The following is a 25,641-nucleotide window of genomic DNA, read 5'->3' as shown; positions in this document are numbered from 1 at the left end:
CATATCCAAATTGGAAGTTGAAAGGGAGACAACTGATCAACAATTTGAAATTGCTAGTGCCATTGTTAACCATTTCAAGTCGATATTCAGAAAACCTCTCTCTAGAAGACTTGGTGTGGAAGGGTTGGAGTGGCCAAGAATTGAGGATGATCAAAAAAGATGGTTAGAAAGAAGGTTTGATTTGGAGGAAATAAAGGAAGCAGTTTTTTGAATAGATATATCTAAAGCACCATGTCCAAATGGCTTTACTATGGCTTTCTACCAAGACTGTTGGGACATTTTGAAGGAGGATATCCAAAAGGTGTTTGATGAATTTTTTAACGGAGGAGTAATTAATCCAAGCTTAAATTCTACCTTCATTGCTTTGATCCCAAAGAAAGCAGGAGCATTACAACCTAAGGACTTTAGGCCCATTAGTCTTGTTCATAGTCTTTATAAAATCATTGCCAAGGTGCTATCAAGAAGAATTGGATCAGTGCTACCTTCTATTATTTCCTTAAATCAAGGGGCCTTTGTAAAGGATAGGCAGATCTTGGACCAAATCCTTATTGCCAATGAGTGTGGAGGAGCTAAAGAGATCTAGAAAGAAAGGCTTGATTTGCAAGCTTGATTTAGAGAAATCTTATGATTTGGTAGACTAGGATTTCTTAGTGGAAGTAATGAGGAATTTTGGTTTTGGAGATAGGTGGTGTAAGTGGATTAAAGGTTGCATTAGTACCTGTCATTACTCACTCTTGGTTAATGGCATAGTGGTTGACCACTTTCCAGCCATCAGAGGCATTCGACAGGGGGACCCTCTTTCTCCTTTCTTGTTCACTCTAGTAGCAGAAGTGCTAGGTATTCTTTTTCAAAGAGCAGATTTGAGGGGTTTGGTGAGAGGTTGGAGAGTGGGAAGAGAAAGAGTACCTATCACTCATTTGCAATCTGCTGATGATACTGTTCTATTATGTGAGGGAGGTGATCTAAGTTGGGTGAGGAATATGAAGGAGGTGATACAAGTATTTGAGAAAATGACAAATCTAAAAGTCAACTTCAATAAGACTTGTGTAGCAGGTATCAACATGGAAGATGAAGAAGTATTGGAATGTGCAACAATATTGGGGTGTGAGGTATGTCAGTGGCCTGTGACTTATTTGGACCTTTGGGAGGCAACCCTAGAAGCGTGAATTTTTGGAACCCAGTGGTGAATAGATTCTCAAAAAGGCTTGCCTCCTAGAAAAGGAATTACATATCGATGGGTGGAAGAATTACTTTGATCAAATCGACACTAGCAAATCTGCCAGTTTATTTCCTTTCGGTATTTAGGATGCCTGTGGGGATTTATAGAAGGCTAGAGAAGGTAATGAAGGATTTTTTATGGGAACCAGGTGAGGAGAGGAGGGATCATAAGGTGAGATGGGAAATGGTGATTAGAAGTAAGAAGTTAGGGGGTCTAGAAATTGGGAACATTTAGAAGAGGAATACAGCCTTGCTGGGTAGGTGGTTATGGAGATTTCTGGTGGACCAAGACACTATGGACAAAAGCGATCAAGAGCATTCACGGGCTGATGGCAGATGGTTGGGATAACAGAATTTCGGCTAGAGCTTCAACAATAGCACCTTGGAAAGCCATCCATGCCATTCTTCCTCGTTTTCTACCCTTTGTTAGGTACAATTTGTGTTCTGGAAATATTGTAAGGTTCTGGGAGCATGTGTGGATGGGGGAGACACCACTTAAAAATCAATTCCCTTCCCTTTTCTCCCTTTCTAGGTACAAAAACTTAACTGCCTCATCTTTAGTTTCTTCTGTTGGCCCAAGACTTCAAATTAATTGGGATTTGGGATTCAAACGAGGTCTCAGAGATTCTGAGATGGAATTGGTGTGGTCCCTAATTCAGGTACTTCAAAAGGTTTTTTTAGATCCGACAAAGGGGGATTCCCGACCCTTTCTTCTTCTGGCTCTTTCAGCTGTGTCTCCTTTTTCAATGCCCTAGCCCACTCTTCTGTTACTCCTGCCTTTCCCTTCCCTTCTAAAGAAGTGTGGGGAAGACCGGTCCCACCTAGGGTCGGAGCACTTTGTTGGGAAATAGCTTTGGAAAGAATTAATACCTGCGATCACCTTCAAAAAAAAAAAGCCTTTTTGGTGCTTGTCCCCGCACTGGTGTACCCTTTGTAAAGCTGATGGTGAGTCTTGCTCTCATTTACTTATATCCTACCCTTTTATTTCTTCTATTTGGGAGTGGTTTCTCTCTTTATTTGGTTGCAGGTGGACTCCTCCATCAAGCATTCATAGCCTCTTCACCTATGTAGTTGGTAGCCGGATCAAAAAGAGGGGAAAAATCTTGTGGAGATGCACTAAGGCAGAAGTTTATTGGACGATTTCGGAGGAAAGGAACCAAAGGATATTTGCTGAAAAGGAAAGTAGGGACTCAATTATAGAAGTAATCTCATTGAGGGTAGCACAATGGGTAAAAGCAATGAATCTTTTTGAGGATGCTTCAATAGAGACCATCATGAATAATTGGCAGGAAATAGCAGTCTCAGCTACTAGCAGAATTAATGTCCATCCAATGTGGCTACCTCCGATGGAAGGCTTTATCAAACTCAACTTTGATGGGAGTAGTGAAGGAAACCCTGGGCCATCAGGAGTTGGTGGTGTGTTCAAAACAGAGACAGGTTCAGTTATAGCTCTTTTTTTCAGGACCAATTGGACTTGGAGATTCTTTGAGAGCAGAAGTTCAGGCCCTCCTAGAGGGGGTAAAAAGGGCTAAGGAGTTGAATATAAATAAGTTGATTACTAAAGGAGATTCGCAAGTGGTAATTGGCTGGATAGAGAAGGCAAACGATGGGTTATGGGCATACATTAATGAAAAAATGCATTTCAAGTGGCTAACCCAAGGAATGGATGTGCATGTCCGGTGGGTTAAAAGATGTGCTAATTCATTTGCAGATGCTTTGACCAAACAGGGGGTGGGAAGAAGCCATTTGCTTTGGGCTACTATGTAATTCTATTGTATTTTAACCTTCTTTATAATTTAATGAAAGTTTTCTGTTACTGATAAAAAAAAAAAAAAAAGAGTGGGTGTCAATAGTCTAGCTGATAGACAGGTTGAAATTGGGAAAGTCTCTTGGATTGTTCTTTGGGGGGGGGGGGGGGGGAGAAGTGGTTAGGAAAGCAATTGAACGAAACAAAGGGAAGAGGCAAACTAACTGAAAGTCTGGGAGGATTGATGGGGGGGGGGGGGGAACGGAGGAAGGAATAGTGGATGAAGAATGACAGAGGAGCTGCAAAGCAGTGGTTGGTAAGAGAGGAAGCTTTTGAGGAGTTGCAGAAGTCTTGGTTTTGACAGGGGGAGTTCTGTTTCTGCTGCCTTCAAGGTTGCACTACATGCCAGCATTTTTCCCGGTTCTGTAAGTTTATGAAAGAAAAGATCAGAAGAGGTTCAGATGTCAAATGTTGGAATCTGATCAAAATGGTGGTAGCCGTTAGTATCTTGGTTACAGTTTGTGATGGAGGTAGATTTGGCCCGACCCCTCGGCTGTGCGACACGTGGAAAAAAACGAGATGACCTGGCAGGAACGCCAACTCGGCACGATGACATAGCACGGCCGTCCCAAAGAGAGGCCCGAGCTCCCCAAGAAGAGGCCCCAGCTTCCCAAAAGGGACCCACGCTTCCTGGGAGGAAAAACCCGAACTCTCCCTAAAGAATCCCGAGGCTAACGGCGAAGCCCACGAAGGGCAAGGCCGAAACTAGCCCACCTCGGGTCAGTTCGGACCATATGCCAGCACTATGGGACAAGACCAACTCATCCGAACTCAAGACTTCATCTCGCGCACCACTCCGGCACCTCGGCTCCAGGTCGCGCGACTGTGAAACCATATCTGACAGATCCGTACTCTGGGGCAGCACGCCTGACTGGTCTGGGTCTGACAGACGGCAATCATGCCGTAACGGTCACCTGCCACCGCCATCTCAATTGTGGCAGAGACGGCCCTGGCAGAAAGGACAGTGGTGGTTGTGCCTGCCCCCCACAGAGGCGGTTATACCTGACTTGGCAAAAATTTGGGAGTAAGTGTACGAGGTGGTTATAAAAGGCCTCCCTCCCCCAGAGAAAGAGGTATGTGATGTTTTGTGCTTTCTGGTCTTGAAATCCATCATTTTCCCTTGCCTTCTCAAGAGCATTAACTTGAGTCAGAGTGTTCCTACCGGGTTCCTCCCCGAAAGTCTCCATTTTCTTCCTTGTTTCAGGCATCTTCAGCTCAGTCAAAGGCAAGGTAACCGGCAGCTAAAGACCGACCGGATCGCGCATCATCAGTTTGGTTTTTGGTCTCTCCAGCTTTTTCCTAGTCTTAAGAGAGGATTGGGATGTCAGATTAGGGGATATTTTGGAGTTTAAACTTTGTAACTTGGATGGTTTTTAGTTTTGTTTTTTCTATCAGTTTTTTGAGGTTGGGTGTATACGGGTGATTCTTTATCACCTATCAGGATGTAATCTTTTTCTTCTTTTAATGAATTTTCATTTTATCTTCAAAAAAAACATTTGTTAAACAGATATTATTGCCCAAATATTTAATATAAATGGCCAAAATTTTCTATCCTAACATGATTCTGGCAAGGAGTACAAGAGCATCTCCTTGGAAAGTTATTCAAGCTATTCTACCTTTGTTCTCTCCATGGATCAAGTATAACTTGCACTCAGGCAATCTCATTAATTTTTGGGAACATGTTTGGATTGGGGACTCCTCCCTAAAAGACAATTCCCAAGCCTTTTTGCCCTTTCCACTTTTAAAAATGAACCGGTGTCTTCATTCATTGTTCCTTCTAATTCTATTTCTGGGGTCGGTTGGAACTTGGGCCTGCGAAGAGATATCGGGGACACAGAGCTTGATGGTATCTCATCACTGCTATCCATTCTTGAAGGGGTGTTCCTAGAGCCAACAAAGGCAGATAGTAGAATTTGGACTCTCACCCCCTCTGGTTCTTTCACTTGTGCCTCTTTCTTTAGCGCTCTCACACATTCTTCTTCTACGGGCTTGCCTTTCCCTGTTAAAGAGGTGTGGTGTCATCCTATACCTCCTAAGGTTGGGAGCTTCTGTTGGGAAGCCTTTCTAGAAAGAGTTAACACAGTAGATTTACTTCAAAGAAAAAGACCCAATAGTTGTTTTTGTCCTCACTGGTGTGTCCTCTGTAAAGCTGATGGTGAGTCTGGATATCACTTACTAATCTCCTGTCAGTTCACTAACATCATTTGGGAGTGGTGCACATATTTGTTTGGGTGCAGGTGGACCCCCCCTTCAAATGTGTGAAACCTATTCACATGTATGTCGTTTCGGCCAACAAAAAGGGCCAAGTTTATGTGGAGGTGTATGAGGGCTGCAGTTTGTTGGACTATTTGGGAGGAGAGAAATTCACGAATATTTACAGATAAGGAGAGAAGTTTGGAAGCAATGCTGGAGGTCATCCACATTAGGGTTATACACTGGCTGAAAACCTTGGCTCTGTTCGTAGAATTCTCAGTTGATGAACTGCAAAGAAAGTGGAAGGTGATAGCAGAACTTGTTCCAATGAGGAAGGCCTCAAATGTTTGTTGGATCCCCCCACCCCATGACTTTGTTAAACTGAACTTTGATGGCAGCAGCTTAGGCAATCCAGGGCCATCCGGGATAGGAGGAGTAATAAGAGATGAACAAGGGAAGCTGTTACCTATGTATTCTAGACCAGTTGGGGTGGGAGATTCTTTGAGAGCTGAGATTCTTGCAGCTCTTGAAGGGGTACAAAGAATCAAAGATATGCATATTAACAAGTTGATCATAGAAGGAGATTCCGAAGTGGTGGTAAACTAGCTGAAAGAGGATAGTCTTAGACTTTGGAATTACAGTAATGAAAAGAGGAAATTCAAGTCGTTGACTAAGGACATGGAAATCCAATACAAATGGGTAAAAAGAAGTGCGAACTCTTTGGCAGATGGTCTAGCTAGACAAGGGATGAATAGACATTCTATTTTTTGGGCTGCCTTGTAATTTTTGTTCTTTTGATGCTTAATGGTTGTTCTTGGGAGCTAAGATTGTTTAGCCCCCTTGCCCTGTAATTTTCTCATATTTTTAATATTAATTCAATCCACAGTTATTGATAAAAAAAAAATTCTATCCTAACATTACAAAATCTGGAAATATAGTAGAAAATTACCAAGGAAACAACCCAAAAATTTTAAGTTTCGGACACTTTTCTGGTTGAAGGTATATTCTGGAGTAGGAATGCAACTACACATTTTCAGTGGATAATGTTACAAAGTATTTAACATAAATAGACAACAGAAATATGTATTGAAAGATCTGGAAAAAAGAAAAAAGAAAAAACCCAAAATACAAAAGGAAAAAGCCCAAAACTTTGAAAGTAAGAACTTTTGGGTTGAAGGTAGGAATGCTACTTAATCAATTATGAGATATTTCCTTTGGGAAACAAAAGAAACAAGAAAAGACCACTTAATCAATTGGGGTATTGTGTGCAAAAGTAAGGAAGAGGGTGGAGGTCTTGGGAATTTGAGAAAGAAAAACACACCTCTTTTAGGAAAATGGTTATGGAGGTGGTCACTTGAGCAAGAAAATTTGTGGGCTGAAGTAGTGGATAGTATTCATGGGAGATTGGAGAGTGGCTGGGATGCTGGTGTATCACGTCTAGCTACTTTGACAACACCTTGGAAAGCAATCCACAACGTGCTTCCTCAGTTCCTCTGTTTTATCGGGTATGATACTTGTTCAAGGAACCTAATCCATTTTTGAGAAGATATTTGGCTTGATGACCAACCCCTAAAGGACTTGTTTCCTTCCTTGTACTCCATTTTCTTATACAAAAATAAGGTGATTCCGAGATTTTTAGTCCTTTCTACTTCACCTTTGAATCTTAATTGGGATTTTGGGTTTCAAAGGGAGATGAGGGATGAAGAAGCCTCCTATTTGAAAGAGCTTCTCTTACATTTGGATAAAGTTTGCCTAGAACCTGTTATGGGCCCGAGAATAGGATCTCGTCACGGGTCGGTCCACGGGGAAAACCTCATGTTTTCCCTTGTTCCTCCCTGCTCTTGATGAACCTATCTTAGCGCCCTAATGATGATTTGTCCAAGAGATCACCTAACTCTCCTTTCTCTTTCTTGACTAAAATTTTCGATGCCTTTATTCAATATTCTCAGCTCCTTAAATAGGAGATTACAAGAGATAAGAGTCCTACTTTTAGGAAGACTCCTTGCTAATTAGGAAGACTCCCTACTAATCTATCCTACTAAACTAATAAGATAAGATAAGATAAGACTCCCTTAATCTATCCTACTAAACTGATAAGATAAGATAAGACTCCCTACAAATCCATACTACTAAACTGATAAGATAAGAACACTGAATAGATAAGACTCCTACTAATCCCTGCTACTGAAAGCAGATAAGGTAAGAATACTGAATAGATAAGATAGGATGAGAACACTAAATTGTTGATGCTGAGAACACTAAATTACTGCTGCTGCCGCACTAAATTACTACTGCTACTGACGGCGCCCACATCATTACTCCCCTCCTGGACAACGAGCTTGTCCTCAAGCTCGAATTCAGGATGGGTGTCTTGAAACACAGTCAAAGGAATCCCGAATAGGTGGAATGATTTTGCCCTCCTGGATCAGGTTCCAATGAAGAGGGTTCATCCTCAGATAGCTGTAGTGAGATACCAAGATTTGACCATGCGTAGCTGCATTCTTTGTCGCGGCCAACTGCAGCCTTAAGGTACTTCTGAGATGTCTTGAACTGTAGAGTACAAAGATTGTGAAGGCCAAGCTAGTGCCACTGAACCGCATCATATGGATCCTCTTCTATTGCCTGCTTTAGTGTGTACAGAGCTCGCTCTTCCACTTCCGTCAAATCATTATGTCCAGTTCCAAACGTTGCTACAATTTCATGCTGAGCCTTATGAACCATGGCAAGTCCTGCCCATGCTATCCGAAGCTCAATTGTTGCAGAGTCCCCTTCTCTGAGTATTGAAGCCATTTCATTCGCAGCCCATGAAAGTTGTTCCCTAGGATCTTGAGACCTTTCTGCATCCTTGATACGATGAAGCGCAACAGTATATCGAGTTGACATGCAATTAGGCTACAGTTTTGCTGCCTTCTCCAAGCACCTTCCAGCACTTCTATGATCACCAGCCAAAATAGTATGCATTAGCAAGATTCACCCAGATATGTGCAGCCCTACGATCTGATCTGACTGTAGCTAACAAACACTCTTTTGCAACATTTGCAGCCGCAACATGAGGCATACAAGCTCCTTCACCAGCACTTGCCCCAGCACCTGCAACCACTTGAAGAAATGCAATCCCAAGATTCTGCGACACCTCGGCGACACCGGATTCCTGTTTAATCGGGACATTCTGGGTGTTGCTAACCTGTGCTAGTGCAACGACCTGCTGCTCACCCGACGATTCTGCCACGTCTGGTCGGCGGCCAGTTGTGGTTGCAGCCCCTTCCGGGTTCCTTTCCTTGCTGGAAAAGTACAACTCCATCAAGCGCCTTAATTCTCGGATGTTGTCCTTGATCTCGCGCACCTCCGTGCTGTTTTCCACGATCTTGAGCTCCAGATCCTAAACCCTAGTCTTCTACTACTCAAGGTCACCCATGACGCCTTGCTCTGATACCAAGTTGTTATAGGCCTAGGAATAGGATCTCGTCACGGGGTCGGTCCACGGGGAAAACCTCATGTTTTCCCTTGTTCCTCCCTACTCTTGATGAACTTATCTTGGCGCCCTAATGGTTATTTGTCCAAGAGATCACCTAACTCTCCTTGCTCTCTTTCTTGACTGAAATTTTCAATGCCTTTATTCAATATTCTCAACTCCTTAAATAGGAGATTACAAGAGATAAGAGTCCTACTTTTAGGAAGACTCCTTGCTAATTAGGAAGACTCCCTACTAATCTATCCTACTGAACTGATAAGATAAGATAAGATAAGACTCCCTTAATCTATCCTACTGAACTAATAAGATAAGATAAGACTCCCTACTAATCCATACTACTGAACTGATAAGATAAGAACACTGAATAGATAAGACTCCTACTAATCCCTGCTACTGAAAGCAGATAAGGTAAGAATACTGAATAGATAAGATAGGATGAGAACACTAAATTGTTGCTGCTGAGAACACTAAATTACTGCTTGCTGCCGCACAAAATTCTGCTGCTGCTGCCGGCGCCCACATCAGAACCCTCTAAACTAGACAGGAGAGTTTGGTTACCAAATCCTAAAGGTTTCTTCTGTTGTGCCTCTTTCTTTAAAGCTCTTTGCCAGTCCTCTTCCTCTCCATTGTTTCCTTGGAAGGAAGTTTGGTTTCAGCCAATCCCCCCTAAAATCAAGGCTTTCTGTTGGGAAGTAGTATATGGGAAAATTAACACTTTGGACTATTTGCAAAAGAAGAGGCCTTTTTTTGAGTATTTCCCCAAATTGGTGCACTCTGCGTCAGTCCGATGGTGAATCTTGTTTTCATTTATTTATTTCCTGTTCTTTAAATGTAGAAATTTGGTGTGGAATTTCTCTTTATTTGGGTGCAGGTGGAATATGCCATTGGAGATTAAACTGCTATTTGATCCATCTACATTTACTTGGTCGAAGAAAGGGGAAGAACGATGTGGAGATGTGCTAGAGCAGCAGTGGTTTGGACTTTGTGGGAAGGAAGAAATGCCAGAACCTTCCAAGAGAAGGAGAGAAGCAAGCAGAAAATTATGGATTGTGTTTTGGCTAGAACTATACATTGGCTACAAACTGTGGAACTGTTCAAAAGTTTCTCCTTCGATGACATTTGGAGGAATTGATTTTCAGTAGCTTCTAGTTCAATACAAAAGGCTAAAACACGATTGATTTGGACACCACCCATGGAAGGCTTCATGAAACTAAAGTTTGATGGGGGTAGTCAAGGCAACCCAGGACTATCTGGGATTGGAGGAACTATCAGAGATAAGGATGGGAATCTGAGAGCACTACTCAAGACCAATGGGGGATGGGGACTCTTTAAGGGCTGAACTGTATGCAGTCCTACAAGGTGTACAGATTGCGAGAGATAGGGGTGGAGTGCTTCGTGATAGAAGGGGACTCCAAGGTGGAGGTGGGTTGGCTTAGAGATACAGATTCAGTGATATGGTGCTACAAAAATGAATTGAAGAAATTCAAATGGGCAACACAACATATGAATTTAATCATACAATGGGTGGGGAGGGAGGCTAATTCATTTGTTGATTTCTTAGCCAAACAAGGAGTAACTAGGGTTCAGTTGTATTGGGACCAATTGTGATTTTTGTGCTGTTTCTTTTCTTTTAAAGGGTGAGGCTGCACCTCGCGCCTCCCGTTGGGATGCTTGTAACAGTTTATTTTGTTGATAATGAATTCTTAATGAAATTTTATTTATCAAAAAAAAAAGAAGGTAGGAATGCTACTATGTTGAATAACACATTACTTTTTGGTTGAAATGTATGATGTATCACACAGTACATGTTAAAAAATCACTAACGGTTGAATTAAAAAACAAATAAAAAATCCTCAAAAGGAACTTGTCCAGAAATTGGAGCTTGCTTGATAAGCTAAGTCACTAGGCTTTGCATGATCTGGGTTTGAGAGCAAGTATAATGCTTAAGTACTAAAGGGCTGTTTGATAATAGTTGAATTGACTGAAGTGAATGACTTATTGCTTTGTATTTTACTGGACAAAATAGTCATATAAATAAAATATTTGGGTATAGTGATCAACCCAACATGCAATTCAGTGGTTGAGCTTACAACCTACTTGATGACTTATTAAAAGACAAAACAATGTCATTCAGTTCAGCCACCTTCGCCATTATCAAACAGCCCCTAGCACATGTACCACGATGCATCTAAAGAAATCACAAAGGACCAAAAATTGAGCCAAAAAGACAATGTTGATGTGCCTAAAAGCATTGAATGGGAATAGAAGACCAAATCTACCTTCACCAATTAATGTAAGGGTGCTAAAAGAGCTAAGGAAGGCCTAAAAGGGCACAGATTAAGGTGGTAAAAATGACCTGAAGACCCAGAATTTAATGCTGGATGTGGCCCTTAACAAAGCAGAATGGTAATAGTATCCAAGATGCATCTAAAGGAGTGTTTTAAAAGGCGTACGCCTGGAGGCGCGCCTCCGAGTGAGGCACTCCCAAAACGCCCTGAGGCGTATGCCAGCAGCGCTGACACCTCTGAGGTGAACGCCTCTTGCGCTTTTTTCATGAGGCGTGCTAGAGGTGTACGCCTCATGCACATCTGATATAAAAAGACAGAAAAAAAAAAGAAAAAAAAAAAGGAAAGGAAAAGAAAGGGAAGGGAAAGAAAAAGAAAGATAAGAAAAAAAGAGAAAAGGAAAGGGGAGGGAAGGGAAGAAAAGATAAGGGGAAAGAAAGTGGTTTGCCCCTTTCCCCTTCGGCTGGGGGGGCAAGCTGCCCCCTTTTCGGTGCAGCCCTTTTTTTTTTTTTGAGTTAGTGGGGTCTTACTCCGCTTCGACAAGACCCCCCCCCCTTTGAACTAATGTTATGCATCTTTATTCTTCTTAATATAAAAGACTTTTATCAAAAATAAAGAAAAAATGAGATCCCCCTTTGAACTAACCCCCCTCCTCTTAAGGAGCCTTGTGTTCGGGACACTTACACCTCACGCCTCTAGGTAGTGGAATGCCTCGCGTCACGCCTCCACGTTTTAAAACATTGATCTAAAGAAGCCTATTAAAATGACCAAAAAATTGAAGCAAGGTAACATTATTGATGAAATTAAAAGCATCGAATGTTCCTAAATAACAACCTCCATCTCCTGACCAGTAAGAATGATTTTATGAAAGTTGGCGGTACTAAAAGAGCTATGTAAGACCCAAATGGACATGGATTGAAGTAGTGGGCAAGACTAGAAAACTCAGATTTAATGCTGGACATGATCCTTGATAAAATAGGGCTGCAACAGGATCCATGTACTGCACCTCAAATAGTTGGAAAAAGGCTTTAAAGAGTTGAGTTAAATGCATTGAATCAAGAATATTTTCTGTGCAATATGCAATGTACCCCACATATTTTCACTTCCATAGTAATAGATAATTCATATATTGAGATTTTTCTATGTTCTTTCCCAATAAAAGCTACTTTTGGGTCCATTATTTACTTTATTGACTTGTTTACAAAACAATAATGCAATGTAGGACTGCATCTTGCAGATTTCCTCAAGGTTAAAGTTGAAAAGGGACTTGACAGCACTGATTTAACTCAAAGTTTCTGACCATGATCACTGTAAATTTTAGATACCCTGGATTACTTGCATCAAAACTACAAGAGAAGACCAGAAAGCAGGAAGATAGATGTTAATCGATATGCATGGCTAGTGGTTGCAACTTTAAGAACCAGTCTCTGGAGTGAGAAAAGAAAGAACAAAACAAAAGTGGTTTTCTAAATTTCATAAGATGAATTGGCAGATCATATAGAGAATAAAAGTGGGAACAGGTTAACCTATCACTCTTATCAGGTAGATCATTTCTCCCCAGTATGTCTGACAGATAGGAACTGTACCTTGGATTAGGATTTCCTTTCACCACTTTCTGTCCATATTTGCGCCAGCGATACCCATCATCCAGTATATCTACCTCACTCAAAGTTTGCACTACCACACGTGGTTCCCGGATTGGTTTACCCATTGGAGTAACATCTACACAATCAATTTCCTTCTTCCTGCATGAAATATTTTGTTGGTTCACTGATGGGTAGAATATGGATCATAGTCTTATAAGAAAACTCAAAAAGCCTCTACATTGAACTAAAGGCACCTGCGCTTTGACTCTGGATCCTCATCATCATTAACATCATCTCCAATTCTATTAGAATATCCAACCGCACCTTCTATATCATCATCACTTGCTGTAACAGGAGAAAGCTCAGGAGTACCATTTGGCTCAATATGATGAGTTGTCTGGCCATGCACATTGGACAGCTTGTCTTCAATCATGACCATGTAAATAAAGGTAAACTATCAAACACTTGATTAATAAAAAGTATCAGAATTTCAAATTATCAGTAAAGATTTTGGGTTACCTTCCAATTTGGTTAAGGAAGAAAACCTATCAGATTTTTCTTCTTGGATGGACAAAATTGTACCAGCTGCTAACCGACGGCTAGGTTGAGGCTTAGGATGATCATGGCTACCTTTGTATATAATCTCCGTAATTTGCCCATCATGAGAGCGTTCCAATTGCTTTTTTACTTGGCAATTAGGATGTGTGCATTTGTAATAACTTCGTGGATATTCGCTTCCTTTCACATGTTTCTGCCCATATTTTCGCCAGTTATACCCATCATCTGCAGTTTTCTCAGCTACAATAGAAGGATTACTTCCTTTCTGATCAGATTGTGATGGCTGGAACCCACTATCAGAACCTTGTCTCTGATGCAATTCATCAGAAGAAATTTCAGGAGGTACACCATCCCCTGGAGTAACCAACTGTACTGGAGGGTCCGGTGCAGTTACAGATAGTGTCAATTCATGGGAGGAAGCTGCAATATTTTCACTTTTAGCTGAGGATGAGACTGCAAATGAGTGAGACTGGTATTGACCTTGGAGTTGCACAAGTGGATCAGGCTGCTTATAGTTCAAACCTGTGGAAGCCTTTAAAGCAAAAACAGAGTTAGGCATACACAAGAACATGCAGAAATTTAAATAAAGAAGAAGAAGCTTCTGGGGGACCAAAAGAAAAAATATTAAATTCAATAGGAAAGCTATATTATTTCCACCCAATTGCATCCTTTAGCATTTAACTGTAAATAACTTTACAGTGAAAGTAAAATTACCAACTTTTGCCAAGTCACTGTATGGCTCAAATAATCACATTTTTCATCAGCAATCACAATTTATCAATGACGAAGGGGACAGAAAACAAAGATAACGAACAAAACCGTTGAAGGGCAATGCCTAAAACTGGCTCCACTAAGGCCAGAATGAAAGGAGAGTACACCATCTGGTCATAACCAAAAGGCTAGCCCAGTAGAGTTAGGCCCAGAAACAGCTCACTCCTCCAGACATTCCCTGACATCTCTTCATGTTTCTACTTTCACATTGATTCCACTTAGCTTTATCAATTAGAACTATATTATTGTTAGGGACATATAAAGTAGAATATCATTATTAAATTCAATAATCAATTCATCCAAAACCAATGGAAAAAAATGGCAAGTAATCAAACGATTTTATTAAAAAAGAAAATGGCTCAACATTGCCCCTGGTGTAGACCTACAGTGATGAATCATCATTTACCTCAACATTTCACACTTTTAGGCTATCTCCCATATATCATGTCAAAATATCTACTTGAATCATGCATCTCTCTCAAAATCATATTAGTTTTTCTTTTATGGATCTTATGTTTGATTTGAATATGTTATCTTAGATAAATTTGTGGATGGGTATTGTAGTTAAGACCCAACCATTATCTGGATTTAGGTTTCTGAGCTCTTTTTGCCAATTACATAAGAAACTTTCGCAACTAAAATTGGTTACCCAGTTTCAGCATTTTAATTCTTTAGGCCCAAGGAGTAAGTAACCAAGTCATCCAAAACCAATGGAAAAAATGGACCAGATTATGCTGCAAACCTGTAACCACCTCTCCCATAAGGTCTCTAAATGCATCTTCAATGCCCAATGCCCCTGGGCTTCCAAGAGAGAAAGCCACCAATGTTGAACTTTTCTCAACCTCAAAGCTGGGACCGGTTCCCTTTATACTAATTGCCTTGACAGAACAAATGATGGCACTGCAGGCAATGTTGTTTGATTTTTTTTAGCAGCATATAACTTTTATTAGTCATTACAAACTAAAGGGCAGATGATAAGAAACAGTATAATAGAACCCAGAAATTATATTACCTGGATTCAGCAAAGACAGCTGGAGCTGCTGGACATGGTACTGAATGTGAAGTTTATACTAAAAATTGAAGTATCTGACACAATGCAGCATCCTTGTACAGGTATCCAGTATCATAGCCCAGAAAATTGTCCCAAAACCCATTCTTCATTGAAGATTATCCTAAATTAAGCTGTCCAATAAAAAATTATTTTCTAAGGAAAAGAGACTCACCGGTAAAGTTATCTCCTTTTTCATCCATAATCTTACTACACCATTAGCGAAACTGAAATCATTACCCAACTGCCTGACCTATGTGAATGAAATGTTCACCCTGGATGCAAGAGCTTTAGCTTCTCTAATGAAATGCCACATCTACCAAGGTCCCTCCTCCTAGCTTTTTTAACCATCCAATAACCACTGTAGAATCTCCTTCCATTTCCAATCTTTAGATGTCCAATGAACACATTAGTCTTAAACCTTGCTCTAAGGCAAAGATTTTAGCTCCAATCACTGTTCACCTGCCAGGCCTGAACATACATCAAGTCTCTCTCCATTTTAGTTCTTAAAGACACCCTCAACTCCTGAATTCCCTAAATTTCCCAAGTAGCAGTCGTTGAAATTTAGTTTGATGTCTTCCATGGGAATGAAGGGACCAAATCTCCACACAATCCTGTCTTCTAGTGGAGTAATACCTAGAGACCCCATTCCATCCTATCATAAATCATAACATCATCCATCAAAAAATCTGCAAGTTCTTCTCTTGTAAGAAGCCAATGTGCCACAGTTGACTACATTCAATAGTTGATCCTCACATAGCTTCAGCAACATCTTGACACCCATTATCAAGTGCTTCATCTGATCTACTCAATTTCACATAAGATGAAGATAATACCATCTGCTGTAGACAATACCTACAATCTACCTTAATAAGAAGTTGAAGCAAATCCAAAGAGTAAATTTTCATGGGCAATGACGAAGTTCAAAACTAGTATACTGTGTTGCCAATTTATGTGCAACTTACCACTACAACAAAGTATCAAATGCTTGAAATATTGTCCCAATTTAATTAGGTGTACTACAATCCCAGGATGGTAATGTTTATCTATGTATTATATTAGTTTGACCCTCCTTGTTGAGTAGGATTTTAGGTCAGATCCTGCCTTTACAGGGTAGGCTAAGAAGAAGCCTATAATTTACAGGCCTATAATTGCCTATTTCAGAAGAAGCCAAAAAATGTGTGGAATAATTTTCCAATATAAGAGGTAGAATTTAATGCTGTGGTCTAATCATTGAAACATTTGTGGAACATTTTTTACCACAAATCCTTGGAGTATTTGAACTTGCAAAAGAATAAATTCCCAGGATTTGCAAAATGGAGTTCTTTTGTCCAATCTTTTCTTTGATCTGAAAGTATGAATCTGAATTCACAGAAGAATCAGAGCTGAAATTTTACAAAAATGGAGTGCTTCCATTCCACAAGGCAGAAGATGGAGTGCAAGAAAATTAAGGACATAATACCATCACTGTGAAAGACAGATTTCATCCATCCAGCCTTAAATAATTTCAACAATGTTGTAGAAAAAGCATTCTTTATCAAACCAATAAAGAAAATGAAATAAACAAATTTGCATTGATCATTCTTCATAAATTTCCTCGATCAGGGCATAAAGCACCTGCAGTGGATTTAACGATACACCCTCACATATCCTGTGTATAAAACACCCTATTTGCATTAAGAACAGGAAGGGAAAAACCTTTTGCTTGCTAATTGGACAAGAGAACGAATTTCCTTTATCAGTCTAAACTTTATTTGAATGGCTCGAGCACGAATTTCTTTTTTTTATTTTCCAAGATGTAGCAAAATTTTGAACCCTTTTATGAGGGCAAGGATTTTGCTTGGTTAGCCCCAAACTAGCCAGATTTTATCTCCACCTTCAATACTTGTGGACACCCTGGATCTAGATTACCAAGAAAAGAGTTAGATCGCTGCTTTCAACATTAAATTTTACGAATTTGTTTTGGCATGGGGCACATTAAAACCTAGTATCCATTCTACCTTCAGTGAACCATCATGTTTATATACTAATTCTTGTTACTTTGTCGTATCATGTTGAAGAACAACCGAAGCATTCATACAAGAAGTTCAGATTTCCACTACATCCAACCAAGTGTATAAACAGTAGTCGAATAGGACTGCAATCAGTCCTAGGTTCAATGTGAAATAAACAAAGGAAAGATTGAGAAGAGAGAAGAAGACGAAGAGAAGAGAAGAAGAACTCAGATGTTTGTCATTCCCAACTTGCATAGATCTGCTTCTAACTTCTTCTTTGAAACAGCCTTGGTGAGAAGATCTGCAAGCTGCATGTTGGAGGTGATATATGGAAGACACACCTCTTGAGAGGCAACCCTTTCTCTAATAAAGTGTCGGTTTACTTCAATATGCTTAGTTCTGTCATGTTGTACCGGATTATGGGCTATATTAATAGCAGCTTGATTATCACAGTACAGCATTAGGGGTTTTGTCATAAGCAATACCCAACTCCTCAAATAGTGATTTCAACTATAGTATTTCAGCCACACCATTTTCCATGGACCTATATTCAGCTTCATCACCGGAGCGAGCAACAACATTTTGTTTCTTACTCCTCTGAGAGACAAGATTACCTCCTACAAAAGCACAATATCCAAAGGTAGACCTCCTATCATCAACACACCCATCCCAATCAGCATCTGTGTAAACTTCTATTTTCATGTGACCATCCTTGAATAGTACACCTCTGCCTGGACGCCTCTTCAAATATGCCAATATCCTCTCAACTACAAGTAGGTGAGTAGTTCTAGGAGAGCGCATGTATTGACTAACAATACTGACTGCATAACTGATGTCCAGTCGCGTGAGACAAAGATAGAGATGTTTTCCAACTAACGTTGGAACATAGCTTTATCTTCAAGGGGTTCTCCACCTTCTGCACTGATCTTGTGATTTTGTTCAATAGGTGTGCCAGCAGGTTTAACGCCCAGCTTCCCTGTTTCTTCCAACAAATCAAGAACATACTTTCTTTGGGAAACAAAAATCCCATGTTTAGACCAAACTACCTCAATACCCAAGAATTATCGTAGCTCTCCCAAGTCTTTTACCTCAAAATTCTTGATGAAGGAGTTTCTTAAGAGACTTAATCTCACGGATATCACTCTGTGCCACTACAATATCATCCACATATACAGCAAACAATGTTAAGGAAGAGTCCACTTTCTTAATAAACAGAGTGTGATCTGATTGGGCTTGCACATAGCCAAACTTCTCAAGAGCTTGTCTACATCTATCAAACCAGGCTCTAGGAAACGGTTTTAGTCCATATAGAGATTTATTCAGTCGACAAAACTTTTTTCCTGTTTCTGCACTATAAAATCTAGGAGGCAACTACATGTAAACTTCTTCTTGCAAGTCTCCATTGAGGAAGGCATTTTTAACATCCATCTGAAACAAAGGTCATGAGAACCTAACTGCAAGAGATAATAAAACTCTGATAGTGGTCATCTTTGCTACTGGTGCAAAAGTTTCCAAGTAGTCTATGCCATATGTCTGAGTTAATCCCTTTGCAATTAATATGGCCTTGCACCTTTCAATGGAACCATCAGCATTATGCTTCACAATAAACACCCATCTACATCCAACCAGTTTCTTCCCTTCAGGTCATAGAGGCCAGTGCCTAGGCGACTAGGCGGTTTTTCATGGTCACCTTGCCCAAACACCCCAGGTTTTGCATACTAGGCACCCACCCAAAGACTTAAGCGGGCGCCTACATACATATATAAAACTATTTTTTTTTAATTTATTGTTTTGATATTTTATTGATTGTTGTATTCTTTTAAAATAAATCTACTACATGGTATCATTTTATAAGACAAGTAATCTAATCTCCATTTCTTCGTTCAATTGGAGAGGGAGGAGAACCGAACACTTCAAAGCTCAAGCCCCAGCCCAACACATTGCACCTCAGCTCCGGTAGCGACAGGTAAGTTTTTCTTCTTCTTCCAGATTTCAAAAATTTTGTCCTTTTTTTTCGAAAAAACAGCCCGCCAGCCCTCCTTTTCTCTTCTCTAAATTTCATTCGAAAAAACAGGGGCTCCGCCCCTATACTCCTCAGTCCTCCCTTTCCCCACTCATCATCATCATCTCCGCAACCCTCCCTTTTCCAAATTTCCATCACCTAGGCGCCTGGGCACCCCATAGTCGCCTAGTCGCCTTGACAACTATGCTTTAGGTTGACCAACTAGCTCCTGGGTATTGTTCTTCAGAAAGGCATCCATTTCTACTTTCATTGCATCCTTCCACTCAAGTACTGACAAGGCTTCCTACGATGTTCTGAGAATGGGAATATCATCAATGGATGCAAGAAAGGACTTGTAAGAAGGAGACAGATGATCATAAGATAGGAACCGGGAAATACAAAGGATTGTAGATGAGGTGCAATGGTGTTTGCCTTTACAAACTGCAATGGGGAGGTCAAGATCATCCAATGAAGGTGAAGGCTCAACAATGGAAGGTATCTCATCTGTAATGGAAGATAAAGGAACTGTGGTACCTGGATCTAGATCCGTAGAAGGAATTGGGGCTGGCCTGGGCTATTGATGACCGAAATCAACCTGCCTCCACCGTCTGTGATAAACTCTCAAATCTCGGCACCTCTGATAACCCTCCCTATTACACCCCTCTTCACTGATTGGAACAGGTAATGGAACTTCTAATGAGTGAACCTCAACCTCACTACTCTCCCCCTGAGAAGAAACCCTAGGATAATAAGGTACATCCTCAAAGAAAGTGACATCCATAGAGACAAACCTCCTCCCAAAAGTAGGTTCATAGCAATCCCTTTTGAGTTTGTGCATAACCAAGGAAAATACATTTTGAGGCTTTATGATCAAATTTGGGACAAGGGCCAGGAGTCTGAACAAAGCAAATACAACCAAAGGTTTTAAGGGGAACGGTGAACAACTCTTTATCAGGATATAAAAGAGTGAATGGAGCTTTCATGTCAAGAACCTATGAAGGAATTTAGTTGATGAGATATACAATTGTATGAATGGCATCTCCCCATAAATGTATAGGCACATTGGAGTTAAACATAATGCTTCTAGCCACCTCCAATATGTGTCTATTCTTTCTCTCAACAACCCCATTCTACTGAGGTGTATGAGGACAGGTACTCTGATGGATAATCCCATGATCAAGGAAATATGAGGCTAATGGTTTTGTGAAGTACTCTTTCACATTATTGGATCTGAAAATTTTGATTTTGGCCCCAAACTGGGTTAAAATCATCTAGTGAAAGATACGAGTCAAGGTAGGAAGCTCATCTCGAGAACGCATAAAGTAAACCCAAGAAAAGCAAGTATGGTCATCAACAAACAACAAGAAATATCTGCCCCCCCCCCCCCGTAGCAATAATGTGATAAGGTCTCCAAACATCGGTATCCCCAATTTCAAAAGGAATACTACTTTTATTATTCAATGAATAGGTTGTTCTACAATGCTTTGCAAGCTCACAACTTTCACATTTCAAATTGGACATCTGGATAGACTCAAAAAAAAGTTTCAAAGACTTAAAAGATAAATGACCCAACCGGTCATGCCAAAGCATAACCTAACTAACAGATTGAGAAACAAAAGATCTCCTAACTTCACTATCTTCCCAATGTGAGCTCCCTCCAAGCAGATAGATTCCATTTGTCTCGCGGCCAATCCCAATCACCTTCCTTGTCTCCAAAACCTAAAAAACACATCGATCAAGGAAAAAAGTTACTGAACAATTCTGGGTTTTAGTAATGCTACTAACTGAAAGCAAATAAGTACTAAGCTTAGGAACATGCAAAACTGAAGTTAAAGAAATAGCATTAGACAACTTGATATCTCCCTCACCAGAAATGGGAACAAGAGAGCCATATAGCATTAGACAACTTGATATCTCCCTCGCCAGAAATGGGAACAAGAGAGCCATCAGCAAACAGTGAGGAGAAGCCAGTCATATGATCAGATGCACCTGAGTTTATCACCCAAAAGTGTTCAGTGTTACCTAGGGCTAAAGCATGATAAGCTGAGGCCCATGTACCTACCTGAATGAGCAAAAGCTGAAGTGGATGGAGCTGATGTTGTGACTGACGGCTGAGATGATGGTGTCGAATTTACCAACTTCACTCTCCAACTGAGTCAGAGCAGCCCAGACAGCAGCTAAGGTGTCTAGGGATGTGGCTCTTGTGCCCAATGAGGTAGCACAATCAGTAGTAACAGCCACATTGGCATTTCCCCTTTTGTTTTTGAGTTTTGCTGGAACTAGATGGGGGTGTAACTTCCAACGGGTGTCTTTAGTATGCTTAGGTTTCTTGCAATGTTCACATACTAGGTCCCTCTTGTCTTCCTTCTTCACATCCCTCTCCTTTATCACCCCCAAACTTAGGTTTAACTGTTGCCAATGTTGATTCAAAAGGCTGATGCTGCAACATAACCTTTCTCCTACCCTCTTCACTATGCACTAAGGAGTAGGCTTGTGATAGGGTCACATTGTCTCTCATGAGTAGTTGTTGTCTCACAATATCATATTCAAAATTTGGACCGGCTAAGAACTTAAGCACCCTATTAGTTTCAACTTGCTTTTTGTAAGTTTGTGCATCCTTTTGACTTTTCCACTCATTTGTTTCTAGGTAGTCGGTTTCATGCCATAAGGATTTCAAGGTTGAGAAGTAAACTGAGACTGGTTTCTCTCCTTGCTTAAGATTATTAACCTCACATTTAAGCTCATAAGCCCTATCAACATTAAGGGGTTGGGCGTGGGTCTCTTTCATGATGTCCCAAATTTCCTTAGTTGTTTTTGCCCACAAGTAGTTTCGGCTGATATGTGGTTGCATGGAGTTGCACAGCCATGTCATAACCAAATAGTTCTCCTGAACCCATTTGGCATAGGTTTGGTCCTCCTTAGTTGGTTCCTTCACATCCCCCAACAAATAATTCAGTTTTCCTCTACCCCCAATGGCCATCATGGCATATTGAGCCCATTCTAAGTAATTTGATCCGTCAAACTTGACAGTTGTAATCTGAAAGGTGTTCTCAGACATGTTACCAGAACCACCAACCCCCAAAACACCTTCCCCTTGATTCTTAAACTCCATTCTTGTTAAGATATTAATCAAAAAAGCACACTTTTCAGCACTGAGATAAGTGAAACTGCACCCAGAAATTGTTAACAGTCGACCTAGGAGGGTGAATTAGGTTCGGAAACTAACCAAAAATAATAAAACAGTTCTACTAGATCTCTAGAGAACCAAAAACACTCAATCTGGAATGGAAACAGGTCCAACTACTACCCCAAAATTAGCAACAGTCTTGAGTTTTAAGGTTTTCTCTTAAAACCCTAAAATACTCAGGAGAAGAGAGGAGATTTCCCAACTGCACCTCTCAGAATAAACAGAAGGAACCTTTTTTTAGATCGATCTCAAGGAAATCAACTTACTTCAGGAAAAAACTCTGGCCGCCACCTTCCAACTGATGTCTGAACCCTAATCTTGAGGATTCTAACCTTCTTCCGATTCTTCCTGATCGTTGGATCTCTCCCAAGGCTCTACAGTCCCTTGAGTAGCAGCCGCACACTACCAGTAACCTCCAAGAATCAGCTGATGACCTTCTTTCTGCTAGAACTTCCAACCCTAGGAAGTTCTCATGTAGTCGGCCTGATTAGACTAGCATAAGAACTCCTAGGTTGGTTCTGATACCAAGTAGTCGAATAGGACTGCAATCAGTCCTAGGTTCAATGTGAAATAAACAAAGGAAAGATTGAGAAGAGAGAAGAAGACAAAGAGAAGAGAAAGGAGAAGAAGAACTCAAAGAGGAGAATTCAGAATAGGACTGCAACCACTCTACAATTTATATTAATACTCAAATAAAAGTAAAAGGGCTGAATTATCCTTACTGCTTACATGGCAAAACAATAAAAGAACTAATAACTATAAACTGAAATAAACTACCAACTAAAACAACTAACTGCTAACCGCAATCACACGAACACAGTGGGGACCACATCACTGTTCTCTACATAAACTGAAGCTAGTCGCACTAAATGCTAATAGTAGCTTTTAACTTCAAAACTATCTGCTAAGGAACCAAATAATAAGCCAAATAGAAAGTTACCGAATTTCCAAACGAGGATGGACCTGAAGATGGGATTGACTTAATGCTGGGTTTAAATTCAAAGTCACTAGAACCTTTCTCATCATAAGCATTTTTGGGTGCATCTGTTGCAGAAGAGAATTTGGCAGAACCATCACGGTCATGCATGATTTGAAGCTTGGAGAAGGTACCAGTAGTTGGAGAGGGCTCCACCTGCAAAACCAAGAGGTAATCTCGCAAAAGTTAAGACTGAGAAGATTGTTTTTTTCCTAATCACCTGATTCCTGATAAGAGGAGGCAATAATGGTTTTCTTGGGAAGCAACCAAGAAATTTACAACCAGTATCAGGATACTCAGTGAACCATTAGTAATGATTGCTCAATTTTTTTCGATAGAATGACTGCTCAAAACTTTCATTAAGCATTCTTCAATTGGAAAGAGAGAGAGAACATAATAATACATGTAATAAAACTTTCAGTATTTTTTTCAGCTGACAACAAGAAAAATAAGTTTAAAACCAGACCAAAAATCTAGAACGAGTTGCCATCCAAGATAAGCCATAAAAGGCAGAGCTAAAGTCTAAACGGAACCCAACAGAATATTTCTGTCATGGAGTCCTGAAAGATCGCAAAGAAATTATCTATTCAATCAATTCGTCAATCTTTTTAAACATCACAAAAATCTGTTACCAATATACCTTACTGCTCCGATTGCAAAAACCAAATTTCACATGTTTAATACCAGACTTGGCAAAGAAAAATAGGAAAGCCAGACATCACAACAAAGAAGACGCATTCTGCGAAAAACCTACTAGAAACAAAAGAAGTTTGAAGATTTAAGAGAAAGGCATATTCTCAATAGAAGTCAATACCGAAGGCAGATATTTTAAAATATCAGACCACACTATACCCGCATAAAGGAGCCAAAATAGAATAGCGTAAAGTGAGTATTAGAATCTAGCTAACGGCCTCAAGCTAAAATCACTGAACTTTTGTATTCACACAAACCCCCAAAAAAATTATAAATGTAAAATCAAGTCTTCTAACATACAACCACGAGAAGGAAAAGGAGCAAAAAAGCTCGAAATTTTTTTATGAAACAACAATGCTAAAAGGAGAAGATTCGACACAATTATCACTTAAAAGCTTATAAATCCTTATTATATGCTAGCGAAAAGGAAGACTTATTTGTGTGTGTGTGGAGAGAGATAAAGATAGAGATAAAAGAGTGATAACTCGAAATTCATCAATTACGTCACAAAAGCTGCAAGGCTCCGATTAATTGAAACCTTAGAAGTTACTGTTAAGAAATCTCAGCAAAAAACCCTAACCTTGATGTTGGAGAGAAGAACCGGAGAATCAAGCAAGGTTGTAGGGCTCAAACCAGGAGGGATCGTTAAACACGGCGACCGCGTGATCGGAAGTCTGGCAGGCGACATCAATTTATACTTGGCAGCGTTCGATCCGGCACAAGACACTATCCTGGAGTCTGGCTTAACAGAAAAATCGTTCATTTTCGGGTATTCGGCGCTAAAAATGTTGTCAGAGCCAGAAATCAAACCGTTCGGACCATTAGATCCCTCTAATCGAAGCTCAGAACGTCTGGTTTCTTGTTCATGAACTCTTAGTTGAGAATCTCCGAGGTCATAATTAACATTTTCCTCCATTGCAGTCTACAGAGCAAGAAAGGGAAGCGGATACGAGAGAGAGAGAGAGGGGCCTGTGTTGTTTCAGTTTTAAAGGGGTAGTTTGGGTAATTGGATGTCTGATAGAGTGCTTGGGGAGCTTGTCAGATACTCAGAGCCGGACGTGGTTGACTTGCTTGCTTTTAATTAAGGTTCGGAGGCGCATTTGACGGAATTGGCCTCAGAGCGTTGTATGAGTTTGAAATTACAAAGATACCCTCATGGTCGGTGGATTTAACAGATCGTACCGTCCGTCGTATTTTTGATAGAGCCGCGGCGTGACAGTGGCGAGTGCCAACCACGGATTCGGCCTTGGCCCGCCGTGGTGTTACGGTTCAAAACAGGCTTAGCCTTGCCTACGCTTGGCAGGCTTACGTTGGGGACATGCCCGTCATTTTCGCCTGTAAGACTTTTGGGAGAACTGATGTCATCTTCAGGCAGACCACCGAAAGCTTAACGTACTCCTTGAGGAGGGGTGGTCGACCTCCTTGGGGGCCTAACCTTGGCACTCTTAGACCATCATCCCCTTGCGGGGCGGCCCTGGTTAATGGCTAGCATGGCTACCAGGGTTCCTCATGGGCGCACACTAGCTCATGGGGACAGTGTTGGACCGGCACTGCGCTGCCGACACTCAAGGGAGGCTCGGCACGCGGGCCTGGCTCAAGCATGTCCCTACACCTCGCCAGCCCCTTGCCCAAGCTGATTGAGCTATCCCGTTGCCCCTAGCGCACGGGTGGGTTCCGGCCCAAGCGGTTGCCTATCATCATGGCACACAGGTGCCTGTCATCATCGGCATACAGGAGACCCTACACATCGGTGCCAAGTCACCTCATCGGCGCATAGTCGCCTTCCATGATGGTTGTCCCCCTTTAGCACGTAAGCGGCGCCTCCCATGGACCGGTCTGAGCCAGAAGAGT

At 40.9% G+C, this 25,641-nt stretch overlaps 1 protein-coding gene across 2 annotated transcripts in view; it reads right to left on the bottom strand.

Moving 5' to 3' along the window:
• Nucleotides 1-25,050, bottom strand: part of LOC148878453 (putative WRKY transcription factor 20) — a 33,988-nt gene extending 8,938 nt beyond the window's left edge. Inside the window, exons 1-5 of one of the 2 annotated variants that reach the window (XM_088954765.1) lie at nucleotides 24,371-25,050; nucleotides 23,062-23,253; nucleotides 13,081-13,651; nucleotides 12,816-12,984; nucleotides 12,562-12,720 (exon numbers count right to left, since the gene is read on the bottom strand). In XM_088954765.1, the coding sequence (XP_088810891.1) occupies nucleotides 12,562-12,720; nucleotides 12,816-12,984; nucleotides 13,081-13,651; nucleotides 23,062-23,253; nucleotides 24,371-24,706 (1,427 nt within the window). In that variant the 5' untranslated portion in view covers nucleotides 24,707-25,050. Of the gene's footprint in view, nucleotides 1-12,561; nucleotides 12,721-12,815; nucleotides 12,985-13,080; nucleotides 13,652-23,061; nucleotides 23,254-23,737; nucleotides 23,855-24,370 lie in introns of those variants that run through there. The other variant, XM_088954774.1, reaches the window with a different exon arrangement.
• Nucleotides 25,051-25,641: the final 591 nt, after the last annotated feature.

The sequence above is a fragment of the Nelumbo lutea genome, chromosome 1 (assembly GCF_056320005.1).
Source record: "Nelumbo lutea isolate HS-2025 chromosome 1, American lotus-T2T, whole genome shotgun sequence".
NCBI lineage: Eukaryota > Viridiplantae > Streptophyta > Magnoliopsida > Proteales > Nelumbonaceae > Nelumbo > Nelumbo lutea.
This window is presented reverse-complemented; position numbering and strand designations above follow the sequence as displayed.